This window comes from Hyaena hyaena, unplaced genomic scaffold (assembly GCF_003009895.1).
Source record: "Hyaena hyaena isolate Hyena2069 unplaced genomic scaffold, ASM300989v1 scaffold_493, whole genome shotgun sequence".
Taxonomy (NCBI): Eukaryota; Metazoa; Chordata; class Mammalia; order Carnivora; family Hyaenidae; genus Hyaena; species Hyaena hyaena.
Window position 1 is genome coordinate 943,199 of NW_024081125.1, and position 20,460 is coordinate 963,658.

At 52.2% G+C, this 20,460-nt stretch overlaps 1 protein-coding gene across 4 annotated transcripts in view; it reads right to left on the reverse strand.

Moving 5' to 3' along the window:
- Window positions 1-1,921: 1,921 nt before the first annotated feature.
- CLMN (calmin) overlaps window positions 1,922-20,460 on the reverse strand; it is a 113,283-nt gene continuing 94,744 nt past the window's right edge. Inside the window, exons 8-14 of one of the 4 annotated variants that reach the window (XM_039254567.1) lie at window positions 19,247-19,329; window positions 12,451-14,115; window positions 9,050-9,246; window positions 4,755-4,815; window positions 4,043-4,113; window positions 3,569-3,665; window positions 1,922-2,156 (exon numbers count right to left, since the gene is read on the reverse strand). In XM_039254567.1, the coding sequence (XP_039110498.1) occupies window positions 1,992-2,156; window positions 3,569-3,665; window positions 4,043-4,113; window positions 4,755-4,815; window positions 9,050-9,246; window positions 12,451-14,115; window positions 19,247-19,329 (2,339 nt within the window). In that variant the 3' untranslated portion in view covers window positions 1,922-1,991. Of the gene's footprint in view, window positions 2,161-3,568; window positions 3,666-4,042; window positions 4,170-4,537; window positions 4,679-4,754; window positions 4,816-9,049; window positions 9,247-12,450; window positions 14,116-19,246; window positions 19,330-20,460 lie in introns of those variants that run through there. The other 3 variants (XM_039254568.1, XM_039254570.1, XM_039254569.1) reach the window with 3 other exon arrangements.

A 20,460-nucleotide genomic window follows, 5' to 3' on the forward strand; every position in this document is an offset into this window, starting at 1 on the left:
GTTTAGGCAAGGACCACATGGTGCCCAGGATTATAAAACACCACACCCTTGATCTTTACTATCTGTACCTCCTAGCTGCCTGCGATGCTGGGGAGCTCATTAATTAGCTCATTTTCCATGACACACTTGGCCCTCAAGATGGACCCACTCCAAGCTCCTGACAACTTTCAGCTTGGAAGGCTCAGATTCGTTCTAAGAACTAAGGAGGAGAAGAAGCAGGCCGTCGCCGGGATGGGATGTTGGAATGTCATCGACTAAAACATGCTCTGGAAACTCTTCTGGCCACTGGAATTCTGTACACTTGAAACCCACTCCCTGAAGGGAGACAGCCTCTGGCTTGCCGAGAGAGAACCGTGATTTCTGCCGGGGGAACAATGGCTGGCTTGTCACCTACAAGCTGTCCGAGCTATCAAGGGCACTCCAGATGTCACAGGGGACGAGCGTGAAAGTGAACGCAGCTTCCTCACGGGAAAAATACAAGAACAAGGGAAAGGTTGTAGCTGGCCCCACATTTTGCTTTTGTCTAAACGAGGACATTTTTATCTAATCATTTAATCTTTTTTTTCCAGGATACTCACGGGCCCAAGACAAGTTTGGTCAAAGAGGGGACGGCTCTGGGCTCGGCATCAGGGGGCACGAGTGTGCTTACAAGTCTGTTCCTAGCTGCTGTGTGACCTCGGTCAGCCCGCTCTGCCTCTCTGGGTTCAGCAGATGAGAAGCTGTCTGAGGACCTCTCCTGACCTAATTGGCTGTGATTTTTACGAATACCGCTTGGAGAGAGGCGGACCATGGGAGGAGGAAGCAATACCGTGTCACCGGGACCTGCATCTTGGCAGGGAACGGCGGGGGGGAGGGTGGTACAGAGCAGAAGACGGGAGGGTGGGGGGAGGTCTCCTCACAAACTGCCTGTTCTGGTCTACTTGTTGGGGTACCTTTTGGAAAGTCTTCGAGAATCCCATTATGACCGACCAGTAAGGACGCCTGTGCTGAGACCACATGCAGGGGCTGGTGTGCACGGAGGGCAGAAGCCTGCCGGACCCCTTCCAGCCCTGACAGCAGCCGGAACTGATTCCGAGCCCAGCAATTCCTGTGCTCCTCCTCGGGCTGTTGAAGAGCTCACCGCAGTGCCCCGTGGGGCCTCGGAGATGGGCACAGAGGCCTCAGGAGCTGTCCTGGGTGCTGGGGGCGCTGTCCAGGCAGAGTGGGAGGGATGCCGGGCCCCGCCCCGTGTCGCCTGAGCTCGGCGATTAATGTACCGTCTAGACTCTCCCCTGCTATGAACTCATTTCAAAGAGGGTTCTGTTGGTGGAAAATATTTGAAAATCACAGCTTTAACCTTAATTCAATCAACCCAAAACTGAATTGACACCTCTGTCCCCAACCCAAAAAAAAAAAAGAAAGAAAGAAAAAGAAAACAGAGAGGGCATTACAGCTCGCCTCCCAGCCCTCACTCTGCTCCTTGGGGTTGCCGCTCCGGGGTGTGCGGCCCGGACGGAACCAACCGCCAGACCCCAACAGGTGCACGGACACCCGGCCCCTTCCCTCAAAGCCCAGCTCTGGGAGGCACACGCCGCAGTTTTCTTCCCAGTGGAGGCTCTGCGTGTGGGGCACCCCCTACCAGCCCCATCAGGACGGCCCTCCTCTCAGAGGCCAGTAACTCAAGTCCATCCTGGGCCTCAAAAACCGACACGCGGGACGAGCCAGGACCCAGGCGATGGCTAAATATTAACAAGGACGCTTCATACCTGACAGAGCAAGGCACACAGGAACACACTCTGCCTAAGGATCCGGCCAAACAGACACCTGAGTTTTGAGGACGCAGCGGAAGAGAAGAGCATGCTTGGGACTTACAGGCGAGAAGGGAACCAGCGGAGGCAGCAGCGGGGAGGCCGTCCGCAGAGCGCCCCATCCAGACCCCAGCGAAAGGGAAGTGAGAAGGGCTCCCGCCCCCCAGTCAGGAGCCTGTCGTTTTTATTATGCAGACACGCGCATCAGAATCTGGTGACGTCCAGCTGGGGGAAGAGCAGGAGGCAGTAAACCAGGAGCCAGAGGAAGAGAATAAAATACATCATATCCGGCTGCTGGACAAACTGTGTCAGAGAGTCGCTCCTTGGGCTCCGGCTCTTCTGCAACATGGCTTCGCCGGAGTCGTTGGCCTTCCTGCAGAAGGGAAGACGCAGGCAAGGCAGTCACAAGTGGGTCCTCGGTGGGGGATGGACCTCCCCTGCCTGCAACCTCACTGCCCATCTGGAGAGTCGAGGGCTCCCCAGCAGGCCAGTCAAGAGGCCCCGCGGGGTGCCACGTAGACTCTTTCATAGGGGCCCAGTTTGTCTGCGCAGCCCAAGGGGGGGAAAGCAGTCAGTCGCATTGCGAGGGTAGGCATGATGAGACTCACTGGTTTCAGGGGCTTGGCTCAGGGCCACACAATAACTACGCCCCCACCCCCACCCCGGTCCAGGACACCTTCCTTTATACCACGGTGGCCTTAACACACAGCTGGAGGCTGATGGCGCTGTGCCACTTGTTTGTGACAGAGGGGATGTCTTACATAATCTAAAGGAACAGAGTTCCCTGATTATAGATCATTTAAAAACAGCCTTCAGAAACAAAGGCAACGCCCTCCTGCCCCCGCCTACACCAAATTTTTGGTTTTGGCTTTGGGACAGAACCTTGGAAATAATCACTAGATTTGCTTCTGGTCAGACTTGTCTTCCCTCTTTTAATTTATAGAAGATGGGGTCAAAGTGACATTTTGCCTCTCCCTGGTGGATAATGTCCAGTTCTCGCTAAGGAAAGGGCTGGAGCCATCATCCAAATGCAAGGGGGTTGGGGGTCTCTGCTTATAGAAGCCTAGAGTGTGAGCTTCCTAGGGTGGTCATTTGGGGCATGCTGTGGAGATTATGAGCCGTGGAAACGATCTCATCATCCCGGAATGATCTCCTGATACAGGAAGAAGCGAGGCCAACAGTGGGTTAAACATCTGCCGTTTGGCTTAGAAACGGGTTCACATGTAACAACGGACAGAATTTTTCTTTCTTAGAACTGTCTCTAGAAAAAAATGTAAACTCTACTCTTAATACAAAGGGATTAGTCAATGCTCCAAAAACACGGAAAGCACGACTGCATTCTTTAACCTTCTGGTTTAAGTTTTCCAAGTCTCTATCTCCTCAGAGTGAAAGGCGCTTCTTTCCTCGGAATATATCATGCCTGGTGGACCGCGTGAGTTAACATTTCCATCTTATGGCAGGGGAGGGAAATATGTCTTGCCTCTTTTTTTAAAAGCCAGACAGGGGTGAGCTTCTGACGATTACACTTGTGGGTGTTAGAAGATACTCAGAGAGACTTTCCATTCTAATCATCTAAGACCTACCACGCCAATTGAAATCCGTGGCAAATATTTACCAGAAAAAAAAAAAATTAATGAAATTAAGTGATTCAATAACTTTAACAGGGATGGGAGCATCTCAGGATTGTCAGAGTTTTCGAGACTGCTCTGGTTTCCTAGGTCCTAAACAGCAATTCAGCAATATCAGACTACGCCATCTAGTTCTCGAACGGCAAGAAATACTTTCAGAGACATCTTGGTATGTTTGCACTCCCTCTTCATGTCTGCTCTGATGCCATAAAACTGTAACATCAGCTCAGTGAGCTTCTGAGTATTGTACCTGCAGTGGAGACACAGAACAGACACGTCGTCAGGTGTAACGCGCAGAGAACACACACAGCCTTGCGTCACTACTGCCAGGCTCTACCCGGGCAGCGTATAAATGCAGCTTCGGGCTCGTGACCCAGACCCGGCTTTAACCGCAAGCCCCTTTTCTGAGCCCCGCTCACCAGCGTTCATCAGTTTCCCCCGCCCTCCTGCGTCTGTTCATTTGCTCTGGAGCAGGTGTGACCTCAGACTGTTACTATGGCCATCAAGGAAGCCTAAGTGTAGCCATCCCCCCTCTCCCCACCCCCCCCAGCCCCACCAGGTAGGCTGCATACTTGAAAAAGAAAGAAACATCTTAAGCCCCACAGATCTCGGAGTAAAGGCACCGACCTGGTTAACGTTCGGTTTCTTCTGTCATCCAGATCTGCTGCATTCCTCAATTGAACATAGTTAAAATGGTCCTACAGTGAAATTTATAAACAAAACCCCCGCAACCCAATTAGTAAAGATGAAATCTCTGAAACAGAAAATAAAACGATTTTAAACATACAAAGCCGAGCATGCCACGCTTTTTCTCAATATTTGTAAACAGTTCCCAAATCAACTGCTGACTGACACTCTGTGGTGTTCTGCCCTCTCGCCCAACCCCCCCCCACCCGGCTGGTGCCTCAACCCCCCAAACCCCCCCGGCTGGTGCCTCATGACCCACAACCCGAATGGGGCCATGGTGCTTGGGGTCCCAACACATCCAGAGCTAAGTAGCTGCAAAGGTAAAGTAGACCACCCACAATGCACTTCTGTCTTTGAGGGCGATCTTTCTACTGTGTGTGCGGGGCTGGGTGGAAGGTCTTGGATGCGTTTTGTACAACAAAGAGGACTTCGAGCTTTACAATCAGCACTTTATTTACATCCCCTAGAGCCCCAATTGGACATCCGGTTGGACTGTGCCTAACGACAAGGTTTGAATTTGCTTGTCTTCTATCCAAAAGTGGGTTTGCTGCGCATCAGTAATTTCAAAGCTCTGGGCTGGGAGGAGGAAGGACGGAAACGGATTGATTAGCGGGGGGGGCCATGCAGCAGAAGAAGAAATTCACATACTAACCGATTCCAAAGACCTGTTAGTATGTCGTCGAATGTAAATGCTGGAGTCACTGTGACTAGTCCTGAAAAATAAACACACGTTTTGAATTGGTGCCACCGGGAGGTCTCCATAGCTCGGCGTACAGCCACCCCCACCCCGAGCCTTCCGCACGTGGATTTAGGCAAGCCATGACCTCAGACCCAGCAACGGAAATGAGAGATTGTATCCAATATGCCCACGTGGGTTGGAGTGTGCTTACAAATAGTAGGACGGATATTAGAGAGACACACTGGAATCTCATCTACAAGAATAAAAACAACTGAGCATTTTAAATAGAAAGCAGACCACGTATTTTTTAAAGTCATAGGGTTTCCGGGAAGGAACGGAGGCCCTTCTCCAAGCACCCCAAGGTCTGGGAGTTGCCAAAGGTCCTCTGAACGCTCGTGTCAGACCTGGGCTGAGACCTGCTATCCAGACCCCCTTTCTAGTGCTTTCTAGGCACAGGGCTGCTCTCCGTCCAGCTCTCAGGTATCTGCACCTTTTTTTCTTTCATGCACAAGGAGGCTAATTTTCTGACCATGTCTTTGAGGCTGATGGGGAATGTATCTCTGATCATCCACTAAAGTTGGTTCACCCAGGGCTGCGGCAAAAGATACCCAGCCAGTGGCCTGGGCTGTATCCTGGCTCCTGGTTGATTAGCTGGCAACGTTAGCCAAGTGTTTTATGTCTCGAATCAGTTTTGCTCATCTGTAAAATGGGTTATTAGCCCCACCCCTACTACTTCATGGGGCTGCGGCGTTGGGGCATTGGTGGGAAGTACGGTATACGTCAGGTCCCAGTGGCCCCGTCTTGCCGCTCAACAAGAGAACCAGGTGTTCGGGGTCAGAGACAATCTTCTCAGTTTCCTCGAGGCAAACCTACTATGTGCATCCAGGGGTCCAAGAAAAAGGCATTTGACCCAAGAGTTTTGACCAGGGAATTCACCATGGGCAGCCATGGTATTCCTGCCCACTGGATCTTCACCAAGCTCTTCCCCTGTACTGGGCATGTTTCCAGCTAATAGGTATAAAACACCTACTATGTGCCAGGCACTGGGCGAGCCTAGGGAAACTTTAGTCCCCATCTGCAATCCAAAGGCTAGTATTACAGCACAGATACCAGACATGATGCACCACATAGAGAGAGCGCGTCAGGTGCCTGGGCCCCAGCAATGTCCATGCCCCCTAAGTGTTGACTCAACTCACAGGAGTACCTGGAGACGCGGTAACTCCCACCTGCTTATCCTATTTTCCTGAAAAAAGTGCATCAGCAGCAGGAAGGGCTCCTGCTCTCCCTGTCCCTCTAGTTTCCAGCGTACCTTCTTGCGGGTGGTTTCTATGTTCTAGTACCATCCGCGGGAGGCCCATTCGCATTTGCATCCCGAACTCCCTCCTCCCAGCCAGCATTATCGAGCGCCTACTGTGTGCTAGGCACTGGGACGAGCAGCTGAGGGCCGGGCTCCTCAGAACCCCACCCTCCACAGACCGGGAGAGCAATGCATTCATTTATTCACCTTCACCCCCGGAATCTGTATTAAAGGCCAACTGCAGGCCAGGTGTGGTGCCGAGCGCTGGAGCTCTGCCTGGTGCCCTCCCCGGCCTCCAGGGAGCTGCCTCACCGTCCGGGGTGAGAGCAGATGATAAATACATCCTTACCCAAATAATTCGAGAAATTCCTGTTTTGGTTAATGTGATGAAGAAACAGAGTAGAGACTGTAAGAACCTATAAAGCGGGATTAAAAGTAGTCTGGAGGAATCTAAGAAGGCTGCCTGGAGGAAGTGGTAGTGGAGGTAAAACCCAGGAGCAAGCTGGGGAACAGGCTGGGGACAGAGGGTCCTCACAGGCAAAAGAGCTTGAGGGGGCGCTGAAGGATCTCAATGAAGGCCAAGGTGCTTGGTCAGGCTGGGGAGGAGGGCAGAGGTGACCTAGAGTGGCCACAGATGAGCTGGGGTGGGTGTGGGGGTCCTGCAGGCTCTGGAACAATGGGCCTCTCTGCCTAGAACAATGGGAACTGCCAAGGGTGACTGAATCAACATATGGCCAGGAAAACATGCCATGCCTGGCAGCAAGGTGCCCGGGGCTCTGTCTAGTTCAACAGCTTTGGGCCGGGCACTGACTTCTCTGAACTCACTTTCCGGGTCACAACAGGAGGTGGTGGCACCCGCTGGGCTGCAGCCAGCAGGTGAGACAGCTTGGCACAGGGGAGGGGCTCCCCGGGGGCCTCACTCGTTCCTTCCGTGACCACACCCCTGCGCCATTTGCCTCGTTGGCGCGCAGCCTTCACCTCGGCTAACATGCTGTGTGATAATTACAACTTTGCCCGAGTGGGAGGGGCCGCCATCGCCGAGGGGACGGCTGTCTGCTCGACACAGATCGACACGCACATGAGTCAAACCTCTGCGGGAAGAGTCGACCCGGCCTCCCTCCCACATACGGCGACAGAACGCTCACCCCTCTGGCTCACCTCCACTGGGACGGGTTTTGCTTGATGTCTGGCTGTCGCAGGTCAAGATGCTCGATTCCCCCAAAACTCCCCCTGCTTCTCCCGACCCCCTCACATCTGGCCAACATGTCCTGGGGTGGCAGCTGAGTGCCAGCTGTTTGCTCAGGCCGCTTCTCCCACCCAAACGCCTTCTCTCCCAAGTCCAGATCCCACTATCCTTCTGTACCGAGGGAATCTGGGCCTGCGGGCGACCCCGAACCCCTCCACCTGCCGCTGAGGTCCACAGGTGAAATCCACACGTGCCTCTTGGCACCTAAGGTGCTCCCCTCAGTTCCAGCACAGAAGGGGGGGGGCTCGCCTTCCCTCCCGCCAGCCCAAGCTCCTGGGGGCTGGAGCCGTGCCTGCCTCTTCCCACAGTGAAGAGTGACAGTCTGGGCCACCTGCCTATGCGGGCCACCTGCACTTAGAGCCGGGTCCAGCTACACGCCAGGACCCGGATGTCTGCTGGACGGTCATGACCCGGCCTCCGCAGGGAGAGGGACCCCGGGGGTCCCAGGCAAAGCGGGCAGCAGGATTCCGCTGCGCCTGAACCCTCCTCACCGGGGCCCTCGCCTATTTTCCTTGTGTTCCCTGGAGCCCAGGCGCAGAGGGGAGGGGAGCCCAGGCGCAAAGCAGAGGGGAGGGGAAAACAAGACATCGCCAGCTGTTGCTTCTGGTTCTCTCTGCACTGGCTTCTCCCCACCTCCTCCCCAGATGCTGACCTCCATATATGATTTCCTTTTTGCAGCCAGGGTGGCTCAGCCACCACCGGCACGGTGGTGAGGGTCACGGGAAGAATGTGGGTCATGGGGTCTGACAAGTCTGAATCCAAGACCCCAGCTCTGACATCTCCTAGGCTGGGAGGTGCCCCCGAACCCTCACCCCCACCCCAAGCCCACGGCGATGATGCATAGTCCCTCCTACCTGCCTAAAGCGCTGCTGTGAGAATTAACGAGGGAACGTATGTGAAATGCTTGAACACATTAGGGCAGGGCAAACAGTGGCCTTGGTGACGATGAGTGACGAGGGAGAGAAACCAGGATCATCTGACATTCAGCAGCTAAATGCTCTCCCTGGGACCAAGCCGGCTGCCTGGTGGCCTCGGAGTGACAGAGGAGATAGGGACTCCAAGCTTCCCGGACATCAGTTAGAGCCGATTATGCTCCCTGCCCCCTTCTCCCAAGAGAAGTCAACCAGCTTACTTCCTGGGACCCAAATTCACGGGTGAAGCCACGTCATTAGCGCCCAGCTTCCGTGTGACAGCCATCAATGGTCCCCCCACAACTGCCTATGGAGTGTGTTGCTTTGAATTCCGTGAGATGCTTATAGATGGCTTGGCTGGGTCTCTACCTAGCCCAGCCAGGGGGCTTCGGGGGGCTGGGGTGTCCGCAGAGCCTAAGTCTGTACCGTCTCCCCCCACACCCCCCACGGCTCTACCACCTCGCTGCCCACTGCCAGCTTCCACCCAAAGGTACTGTTGAGTGAGGAGATGGCAGGCTTTGGGTCCGCCTGGCCCTGCTGCGTGCGAGTGGGGCTGGGGGTGGCAAGGTGGGGGCAGGGTGGGGGGGCAGGATGCAAAGAATGAGGATGGTCTGTCTCTGATTCCGGCAAACGACCAAGTGGCCAGATGAATTTTCGTATGAACCTGTTTCCCTTGAACCTGTGTTTCCCTTGCTGTCTGGCTGTCCGGTCTCCCCATGCACCTGCCCCCCTAAGTCAGAAACCAAGAATGATACAAGTTCAGGGAGTAAGCCTCGAGCTCGGTCCCTAGGGTGAGAGGACAGTGATAAAATACCTGGAGAGCACTTTGTGGTCACCAGTGTCTTCTTCTAGGTCATCTGAGGATCGGACGGTGCCGGGCGCTATAAACATTGAACTTTCTACGTGGTCCACGTGCTTCCTTTTTTCCTTCTTTTTACTGCTGGTTGATTCTCCCATTACCTTTTCTTCTAAAGAGTTTGCTAAGTTTCCCGAGTTTCCGAATTCCTGGGACTTAAGGACACAGACAACCAGATACAAGTCAGCGTTTCAGGCTGCGTGCTGAGTGCATGATGCCGCGCCCCTTCCCCTAGCGATGCTCCGTTCCACCTGAATTCCAGGAAGCTAGGGCGCCCCCTCCGGGGGACTCCTTCCAGCACAGCCTGCCATGGGAGGGAGGCCCACCCCCACAATGGCTCAGGCTCCGGCTCCGGGGGCAAGAGTGCAAAGGCCACAGACTGTACACACAGCATGGGTTTCAGAGTCCCTAAGATCTGGCTGTGTGAGTTACCTTAAGCAACCGACTTTATTTCTCTCTCCCCCTCAGTTTCCTCATCTGTCAAATGGGTGTAATAACTATCTGTCTCTTTTCACTATACCACACAGTATTTACTGTGAATGATGTTCCATACGGTTGGGCGATGGCTGGGCCCCTCACACAGCCATCACCCACTTAAAGAGAGGAGCGAATGCTAGAAGCCAGGTGGGCCAACAGGTGCAAACGTGGCCCCTGGGCCGGGAGAGGTACACACACCGGCAAACAGATAGCTTATGGGAAGACATCTTCCCCCTTTTTAAAATTTATTTGTCCCCATTTTTTAATTTACCTTTTTAATTATTTTTTAAATTTTTCTAATGTGGACCACAGTCAAAGCATCTTCCTTGTCAAATAAATGCCAGAGATGTGACCCAGCAAAGGCAGGGGGAAGAGAGACAGTGTGAACAGGGGAGGGTCAGAGAGAAAGGGAGACAGAATCCAAAACAGGCTCCAGGCTCTGAACTGGTTGTCAGCACAGAGCCGGACGCGGGGCTCGAACTCATGAACCGTGAGATCATGACCTGAGCCGAAGTCGGACGCTTAACCAACTGAGCCACCCAGGTGCTCCGAAAAGACTTTTTTTTAAAGACTAGAAGAAGAAACTTTCCATTTTCTGATCTCATTGGAAAGTTTATTTTTCCTTTTTTAAAATTTTTGTAATGTTTATTTATTTTTGAGAGAGAGAGACAAGCCTGAGTGGAGTGGGGGCAGAGAGAGAGGGAGACAGAATCCGACGCAGGCTTCAGACTCCGAGCTGTCAGCACAGAGCCCGACATGGGGCTCAAACCCACAAACCATGTGATCAGGACCTGAGCCGAAGTTAGATGCTTATATGACCGAGCCACCCAGGCACCCCGTTTTTTTTCCTTTTTAAAAGAAGGGTCAGGTATCAGAGGAAGGCTTCGGTGTCATCTTGTCTGCCAGGCAGACCTCACCCATCATCTTGGGCGACAGGCCCTCCCTCTGCTCACCCACAGGACTACCCAGGCTACATCGGGGAGCCAAGGACCAGTGCACTTGGGTGCAGGGGGTGCCTGCTCGTTGGATGCGGGGCAGCCAGAGGAGGCAGCTCCGAGCCCGAGACGCGGACAGTGGCAAACTGTGCCCAGGAACGGAAGCTCTCCTCAGGGCCCACGCCCCGTTCAGTGTGAGGCGGATTGAAATCTACACCACTCTGTCTCACTTCCGGCTCAGGGCTCCTTCCGCCACCCCCCAAACCACCTGTCCGCATGCTGGGCACACGGACAAGCACAACCTGCTTTTGGCAAACGCCTCTCCTCTTTGTGACGCAGGAGAGAAGGAAGCGGCGTGTCTGCAGGCTGCAGTCAGTCAGTCCGGGGAGAGGAACTGGCTGCTAATAAGCCATTTTAAATAGCACAGAGGGGCAGGAAAGCAACGTAGGCTTACGTCCTGCCACCCACTGGGTCGCCTTTCTTTGGTCCTAAGAGATCTGCTGTCCAGAGCATCGCCGCAGTTGGTGTCACGGTCCCCCAGCCTGGGGACTCCAAGACACCATCTCACCGAGGGCCAGTTCTACCCCGATGGATCTTGGGGCCCCTGCTGGCAGAGGTTGCTGGGCTGGGCTGCCTTCCAGCAAGTCGGAAGATGGCAGGCGGGAGGGGGGAGGCCCGGGACTGGGGTCCTCTCCCTGGGGGCAGAAGTGGCAGGTGGCAGGTGGGTTCTGGTGCCCGCGGAGCCACCCCACTCTCTTTTCCACCCAAAGGCAGACAGAGCACGGTGGTCCCGCTCTGCTTGCCTCTTGGCTGTCAGTGTCTGAGAATTCTGTTCCACCCAGCTCCCACTTCTGGTCTATCTAGACCCTAAATGTCTCTTAAGGCTACTGATGTCCCTTTCTCTTGCAGAGCACCTTCCAGTCCTTCGCTCGGCCTAGATGCTCCCCTGCCATGAGCCAGAGCTCCATCATTTACCTTGGTGTTTAATTTACCCTGTGTCCACCTTATGCCCCCCCACCCCCTGCCCAAACCGTCATGCGATCCACCTTTGTTTCCTGCACCGCCAGCCTTGCCGGGCTGCTCTCCAGAATCTGAGGATTAAAACACCAGCCCTCACTCCCTCCTGGGAGGGAAAATCACAAGCCACCAAACCAGGTTAGGGAGAAGAGTAGAGAGCTGTCCTGTGTCACTGGCTATAGACTAGAAACAACTGCCCAGGGAGAAGCTGGGAAGGCTCCTGGGAGGAGGCGTCATTAGCACTGGGCTTGGAAGAGGAATGAGTCCTTGCCAAGTGTCATATGGGGGGAGGGGCAGAGCAAACTGTGGTGTGCCTGGGAGGTGGGGGGAGGCTGGCTTGGCTGGAGGGGAGGGAAGGGAAAGGACGAAGAGGAGGGGTGGGTCAGGGCCCCCTGCACCCTATCGCTGCCCACGCCGATGGCCCCTGGAGCTGCCGGGCCAGATGAAATGGGGACACAAAGTGGCAGACAAGCGTGGGCTCAGTTGCTAAAATTCGAAGTGCGTGTCCCCCACTTCTAAGCCCAGGGGCCAGACAACTGTGCCAACAGGCAACCTTCAAAAAGAAGGGCGCGAGTCAGATGTGAGGTTTTCTGGGGCGGCGGGAGGCGGGACCCAGGGTTTGCTAAGCACACAGTAGGTGTGGCTACAGTCACCATTTCCAATTATTACTGCTATGACACTGGGCCCTCAAACACAGCCTCATTCCCTTCTCTTGGCGGCCTTGTGGGCAGGGGCGGGGCTCCGGGAGGCCAGGGGGGCACCCAAGGCCCACACTCTCAGGAGGGCTCCTCTCAGGGGCCAGCCCTTCCCTTGGTCGGAGCCTGAGTGAAGGAACGCCTCCTTAAACTGGCTGAAGCGCCCCCTAGTGGAGGCTGCAGCGGAGCCCCAGAGGAAAGCCGAATCCCCGTGCAGGGCCCAGGGGTCCCGTACCTGATGGCCCTCCACAGAGCCACTCTCTTGGGTCTCCTCTTGCTGGTGGTCTTCCTGTGGAGACGGGGGCGCGGGCTCCAAGGCTGGTCCGGTGCCCTCTGCACCCCTGTCGGTACTCGGGGCCGGGATGATGGCCTTGGGGACCTCCTCGAAGCTACAACTGTTCCGAGAGACCTCGGCCTCCTCGACCTCGTCCCTGGCCTCCTCCGCCTCCTCCACCTCGTCCCCGGGCCCCAGATCACACAGATAGTCCTCTGACTCCTCCATATCCAGGTCCTCGGGTTTCAAATCCTCCGAGCCTTCCGCATAAGCCTCCAACACAGCAGCCAAGGGCACCTCGTAGTGCGGGTAGTAGAAAAGCTCGTGGGGAATGACGGAGACCTTGGACAAGGGCGGGGAGGGCCTGAAGTCCAGGCCTTCCTCGCTGCGGCTGCGCAGGGTCTCCAGGCTGGCACTGCTGCTCGGGGGGTCAGAGGGCAGCTCCCCGCCCAGCCCCTGCGGCCCGACGTTCTCCACCTCGTCCTCGCCCTGACGGCGCCGTGTGGACTTGCGCTTGGGCTTCTCGTACACTTCCGGCTTTCTATCCACCGGCGCCTCCTCGGGGGCCAAAGAGCAGCCTTGGTCTTCTTGCCCAGGGTCCTGCTTGTCAGGCCTCTCTGGGGACTGGTCCGAGTCCTTCCTCTGGTGCGCGGATTTACTTCTCCTCTTCCCCAACCGCTCAGCACGATTCTCCGAAACCTCTTCCTCGACAGGTTTCTTCTCATGAGGCTCAGGAACCTCACCGAAGGCCTGGCTGGTCGAGGCAAAATCTATTAGGTCGCTGTTGAACTTCGAGGCTTTTAAAGGTATGCCTTCAAAACAGTCTTCCTCGTCCATCGCTTCTACGGTCAGCAGCTTGACCTTGATCTGCAAGGAGTCAGCTATAACGGTGTTGTCCCCGAGGGGCGACAGGGGACGACTCTCCTCCTCCCCACCGTCGGCTGCACCCTCTGGTGACCCGTTCCATGAGGGGCAACTCTTGGAAGTCTGCGAATGATTGATCTCCCCGTGCACCGAAGACTCGTCACCAGGCGACTCATCAGAGGCTGCTTCCGAAACCTTTGGGGATTCCGGTTTCAGCTTTTCCTCGGCAATCTCAACTGCCAGGACGTCCCCATCCTGCTTCAGCAACGAGTCCTTTGTCCCTCTCGGGCTCCCTTCAAAGCGAAGGTCTTGACCGTAGAAAGGGTCTTTACTGCAAGAAGCATCCTTGAGCGTGTCCGCCTCGAAGTGCACGGTCTTCTTGACTGGCAAAGAGTTGGACCTCCGGTTGTCCTTTCTGGATGATAAGATGGAAGATTCTGGAGACGGCTCACTGGTGCTGCTGGCCTTCCCTGGGACCCCTTGGAGGGCCTGGTCAATGATCTGGTGCATGAACTCGGTGGAGCTGTCTGTCAGCGCCCGACTGGGCACACCATCCAGGAAGCGCTCCTTCGCGCTCTCGGACTTGTCACAGACAAAGACTTTGGAGGGCGGCGGGTGGCTGGCTTCGTGGTTGATGGTGTAGGCTCGCTCGCCATTTTCGGTCAGAAGGAAGACTGTGCTCTCCTGTTCAGAAGGTGTTTCTTTGATGCGGACAAAGGTGGACTCGATAGGGGCTTCTTTATCCGAATCCACGAAATCCTCCTGGGAAGAGACGTAGGATGACATGAAATCAATCAGAGGAGTGTCTGAGTACAGTGTCTATTCCCCCCTCATACAACAGAAACCAGCGTGGAAAAAGCCATTTCAGAATGAACGCAAGAAGTACTCTAATTAAGAGAGGCAGATGGAGGGGCGCTTGGGTGGCTTAGTCGGTTAAGCATCCAACTTTCGCTTAGGTCATGATCTCGCGGTTCGTGGGTTCGAGCCCCGTGTCAGGCTCTGTGCTGACTGCCAGCTCGGAGCCTGGAGCCTGTTTCAGAGTCTGTGACTCCCTCTCTCTCTGACCCTCCCCTGCTCACGCTGTCTCTCTCTCTCTCCTAGAAATAAATAAAAAACATTAAAAAAACATTTAAGAGAGGCAGATGAATGCTCCTGCTGAAACGTGAAAACACCAGACATGCTAAAAAAAAATGGGTTTTTAAAAACTATGGAGGCCAAGAAATCTCAACAAATGGAACCCTAGGGAAGGGTGAGCCTTTCCTATGTGAGTGTCAGCTGCTTCAGACTAGTGGGCTCCTGACTCGTCTGAGTATGGATAGGAGAGTGAACTTACCCAAGATCATCTTTACTGACTGCACGGGCCAGCGTGAGAGATCCAATATGGAGGGGCCCCCAATACAAAACCAATTCTCTTCATATACTAATTCTCAACACACAGGGGTGTTTGTTAAGTGAGAAACAGCTGAGAGTAAGAGCAGAGCCAAAAAGCAGAGAGCAGCCTTGTAGCGCTTGGCTCCCAGTGCCCTGGCAGAGAGAGTCGGCTGACCTCATCTGAAAATCATTTGAAACCAGAGAGCTGACATTAAAACTGCGGCGTAGCTGCTACCGACTCCTGAGAAAGCCAAAACAATCAGTTCCTCAATCAGATCCTGGTTTGGGAAAAGGCTACACCTTCTCTGGGGGGAAAATGGAGGCTGCCTCAGTCGTTACTCTTCTTTTTTATACCAGGTCTGGCACAAAATAAGAAGTTTTCAGACATGGAGAAGCAAGAGAATGAGACCCACAATCAAGAGAAACAACAATCATTAGATGTAGACTCAAATACCGCCCAGGGTTAGAACTAGCAAATAAAAGACTCCAAAAGTAATGATTTAACAAAGACTACAAGAAATACAAAGGAAAGTAGTTCTGGAGGCTAAAGGAAAGTGACCACAAATGGAAGCTTGGATCTGAAAGAGGGAATGAAAAGTACCTAAATTGCTAACTATATGGTCAATATAGAAGACCATTTAAAAGCTCTCCTTAAAAAGTCTCCTGACTGTTGAAAGCAATAATAAGAACAAAGCATTGGCCATTAAAACAAATGTAGAAGTAAAGTAAATGACAATCATAGCACAAAGGAATAGAGAAGTGAATGGAATTACACTGTTACGTAAAGATGCCTAAAATGCCTAAAATGCGTGTTTTACTGTTAAGTGGTATAATAGTAATTCAAGGCAGTCTAAAGTAGGTTCAAGGTAAGTTTTTTTTATCCCTAGAGAAACTACTTCAAAGATAAAATGAGAAGTTGTGGCCAAAAAGCCAAAAGAGGAGGTACGACAGAAACCAAAACCAATTATCTAATAATCCAAAAAATGTTAGGTAGGAAGGACAAAGGAGCATAGAACAGGGATGGCCATGAAATCAATAATCATGATGGGAGGTTAAATCTATGTAAATAGTTGGGAAATACGCTAATAAGGTGACACATTAATTCTTGTCAGAATAGATAAAAAATAAGACCGAATTGTATACTACTTACAAGAGATAGGCTTTAAATATGAGCACACACACCGGAAGGGAAAGAGAAAGAGATCTATCATGCTTACACTAATCATAAGAAAGCTGGAATCTTATCACATAAAGTAGACTTCCAAGCAGAGGTTGAAATTGCGGAAAAATACAATGACCGAGCCATCAGGAAGATACAACAATCTTAAATGTGCGTGCATGTATAGCATAGCGTGGACACCGTAAAGCAAACACTAACAGAACCAAGAAACAAATCCACAGCCCCAAGTGGGAGAGTTTTTAACCTTTTCCCCCTCACGCTGACAGGAAATGTAGGAAAAACATAGTATGTGTACAGAATATTAGAAGAGCATATTAGGGGCGCCTGGGTGGCTTCGTTGGTTAAGCGTCTGACTTTCGCTTAGGTCATGATCTCGCGGTTCGTAGGTTCGAGCCCCGCGTCGGGCTCTGTGCTGACTGCCAGCTCAGAGCCTGGAGCCTATTTCAGAGTCTGTATCTCCCTCTCTCTCTGACCCTCCCCTGCTCATGCTCTCTCTCTCTCTCCTAGAAATCAAAAAAAAAAAAAAAAAAAGAGCATATTAACTGACTCAACCTAATTGGTATTGAAAGAATGTCAATTCTTTCTTTTTCTTTTCCTTTTTTTTTTTCTTTTGAGAGAGAGAGAGGATGTGTCACTGTATAAGACATTCTTTCCAAGTACTTATGATATATTTACCCAAATAAACCATATTTTGGGCCATAAAGTTAGGGGCAGGGTCTGGTACATGGCTGACCAGGGCTTACCAAAGGCTTATTAAAATGAACTAAACTTGGGGCGCCTGGGTGGCTCAGTCAGTTAAGCATCTGACTCTTGATTTCAGTTCAGGTCATGATCTCCCGGTTCATGAGATCAAGCCCGGCATCAGGCTCCACACTGACAGCAGAGCCTACTTGGGATTATCTCTCTCTCTGACCCTCCTCTGAGCACTCTCTCAAAATAAATGAATAAACATTTAAAATAAGTAAATAAAATGAACTAAACTCAGCTGAATTGTTCAGGAATAGTTCAGTGGGTGTCTAGATTCGCCGGGACTTGCCATCTGTATTCCCCTGGGGAAGTACATGGCCAGTTCTCCAGGGGTCCACTGTGTCTGTGAATCAGAACCACTTTCCCCAGGTGTCATATTTCATTCAATCTCTCCCTTCCCAGCCCCCACCTGGGACCCCAGCACTGGGGAGATCCAAGTGTTAGATGAGCTGCATCGTGGCTGTGACCCTGACTCACACAGACATGGTAAGTTTCAGCCGATTTCGAACTCTGCCTACAGCTCTAGAACTCAGGGCTAATAAAAGCCCTGCTGTCTCCTATTTCCAAATCTAGCAACGGCCTAGGAAAACTGAATTAAAAAACAGTGACAATTACTGCCATTTGCTGAGCATTGACTGTTGTAGCAGGCAGAAGACTGGGCACTCTACACCATCTACTTATTCTTGACACCACTCTGAAGTGCGGGTAAGATTTTCATTTCACTGATGACACCTCATACAGACTTGTATCAGCGACACTAAGCAAGCAGCTCAAGGTCACACAGCTTCAAGTGGCAGAACTGCCACTTCCAGCCCACGGAATTCCTTCTTCTAAAGCTCCCTGGGAAGTGATCTGTGGTTCAGGGACTGATGGGCCACGGGCCAGCAGAAAGGGAATGGAATCAAAGCCGTGGCCAAGGAGGACCCCATCTGGCTCTTTTGAGCTGCACAAAATGGGGCCTCAGTTTCAGCCGTAGGTTGTCAGGGACCCAAGAGCCAGAAGTGTGGAGTCACAGAGAGCCGGGGTCAGACCCCAGCCTTGACAGGCAGCCAAGTGCCTTAAAAAGGCATGCACTTTCCTACTCTGGTATTCCATGTGTCCGTGGAAATATTTCCTTCTAGTCCCAAAGGAAATAATCCTGTGATGCGCCCCGAGCTCTATTCTGTAAGAGGTTTACCGCGTGTTGTATAGAAACATGACTCTTTTCGAAACAACCTCAATGTCTACCCGTGGAAGCTATACTTGGGAGCTGTGATCCTGGAGAGGCCCGTGAGCTTCTTCAACGATCTGCGTTCTCATCTATGAGGATAATGACATCAAGCCGTGTCTGATCGTGAGGGCGGTCACCCCGGATACGCACGCAGGGCGCTTCCCTGACTGGCCTCCAGCGCAAAGTGCAGCCCTCCTCCCCCTGTGCGCATGAGCTCTTCGTGCTAATTTTATTTCTGTCTAGTACCTCCCATTATCCCAAATTATGTGTTTGCTTGCGTGGTGACTGTCTGGGCTCATAGGACAAAGCGGTACAAGGTCAGGGACTTTCATCATTCCAGCTTATGGCTGAGTCGCCCTGAGCGAGCACAGTCAATCACCAATGCTTTCAAGAAAGGTCTGTTGTCACATTGGTGCTGTCACTTGTATCACCTCAAGGCTGAGCTTGGAGCTATGACAACTTCTGAAAGGTCTGATTTGGCTCCAAGTGCAGTCTGGGATTCTGAAAATCAGAAATTGTGCTTTTCTTCTTTTTTTAAGAAGATGTGCTTTTTAAAAAAACTTTTTTAAACATTTATTCATTCTTAAAAGACAGAGAGAGACAGAGAGCGAGCGAGGGAGGAGCAGAGAGAGAAGGAGACACAGAATCAAAAGCAGGGTCCAGGCTCTGAGCCGTCAGCACAGAATCCGATGCGGGGCCCGAACTCACTGACTGTGAGATCATGACCTGAGCTGAAGTCGGATGCTTAATCCACGGAGCCACCAGGTGCCCCAGAAGACTTGCTTTTCAAATGTCACTGTCCTTTATAATTTTTCACACTCAGATAAAATCCGGTAAACTGCTAGAATGTTCCATCTGACAGCTAAAGAGTCAGGTGTCCGATTCCCATTACAAGGGAGCATCCTTTATAGTCTTAGTCAAGTGTAGTAGGGGAAGACGTTTGCAAGAGGGATGGCTGTCCAACTTCCCATCCTGCTGTTAAATGTAAATCATCTGATGGCGCCTGCACAGCTCAGTCAGTTAAGCATCTGACTCTTGGTCTCGGCTCAGGTCATGATCTCATGGTCTGTGGGTTCAAGCCTCACGTCGGGCTGTGCGCTGACAACGTAGAGCCCGCTTGGGGTTCTCCGTCTCCCTCTCTCTCTGTCCCTCCCCTGCTCACTCGTGTGCTCGGTCTCTCTCTCAAAAATAAAATAAACATTTAAAAATGATAAGAGAATAAATGTAAAGCGTCTCATCCATGATTCTGAAATTAAAATGCACCAAGGCAACCTTCAGGGGACTTGAGTCCCAGTTTTGATTATTACTGCTCATTTCATCAGAGCTCCATCTGACAGCCAGCGGAGGGAAATCGTTTCTGAATCAAAGGTAAGGAAACAACATACAGCCTCCAGGTCCGGGAAATGTTCCAGAAATTGTGCCACGTAAGTCACGATGGACTGCTCATCTGGGGTGTCAACCATGATGTCTGTGGAGAGAGACACAGGAGTCAGAAGGACGAGCAGCATGGGAGTTTTAATTTTTTTTTAAATATTTATTCATTTTTGAGAGAGAGACAGAGCACGAGCTGGGGAGGGGTAGAGAGAGAGGGAGATACAGAATCCAAAGCAGGCTCCAGGCTCTGAGCTGTCAGCAGAGCCCAAAGTAGAGCTCGAACTCACCAACGGTGAGATCATAACCTGAGCTGAAGTTGGACGCTTAACCGACTGAGCCACCCAGGCGTCCCACGGGAGTTTTAAACAGGGTCAAGGGACGCTTGCTAGGGAAAAGCCCCGAAGACCACTGAGGTTTTTCCTCTTTATTTTATGCTTGAGGAGAGGGGCGCCCAGAGGGGATGGATCATGTGGCTAAAGTCTCACATCTGGCTGATGAAGAGAAGAGGTGGGAAGTAGAATCCACGATTCCTCCTTCCCAAGGCTGTCCCCTGGTCCCTCCTGTCTGAATTCCCCCACCGGGAGCAGCCAGCACTCGGCTGGCCCCATCAGCGAGTCCGGTGAGCCGTGACCCTGACTCCCTGCTGGAGGGAGTCCCAGAGCAGCCCAAGTCACGTGGAAATCAATCTGACAGGCAGCCAAGCGCCTTAAAAAGGCATGTACTTTTCTACTCTGGTATTCCATGCACGGGATCTGGTCATGAAGGAAATAACCTTGAGATGCACCCTGAGCACTATTCAGCAAGAGGTTTACTGCATGTTGTATAGAAACAGGACTCTTCTGGAAAAACTTCAATGTCTACCCGTGGAAGACCTAAGTAAATTTTATGATGCCCCCTAGATGGACCATTGTGCAGCCATAAAAACATATAACAAAGACATGACAGCAACAGGCAGAGTGCTTATGTCATAATTAAGGACATAATTAATTAATTAATGTACTTAATGGCAAGTAAAAAAAGTAAAATACCAATAGGTGATGGGGATGAAGAGTACACTTATCATGTTGCACACTGAGCAATATATAGAATCGTGGAGCCACTAGACGGCACTCCTAAAACTAGCCACACTGTACGTTAACTGTACTGGAATTAAAACAATAAACCTTAATAAAAACAACGGTAAAATACACAGCTACGGAGGACCCTTGAGCAACGCGGGTTTGAA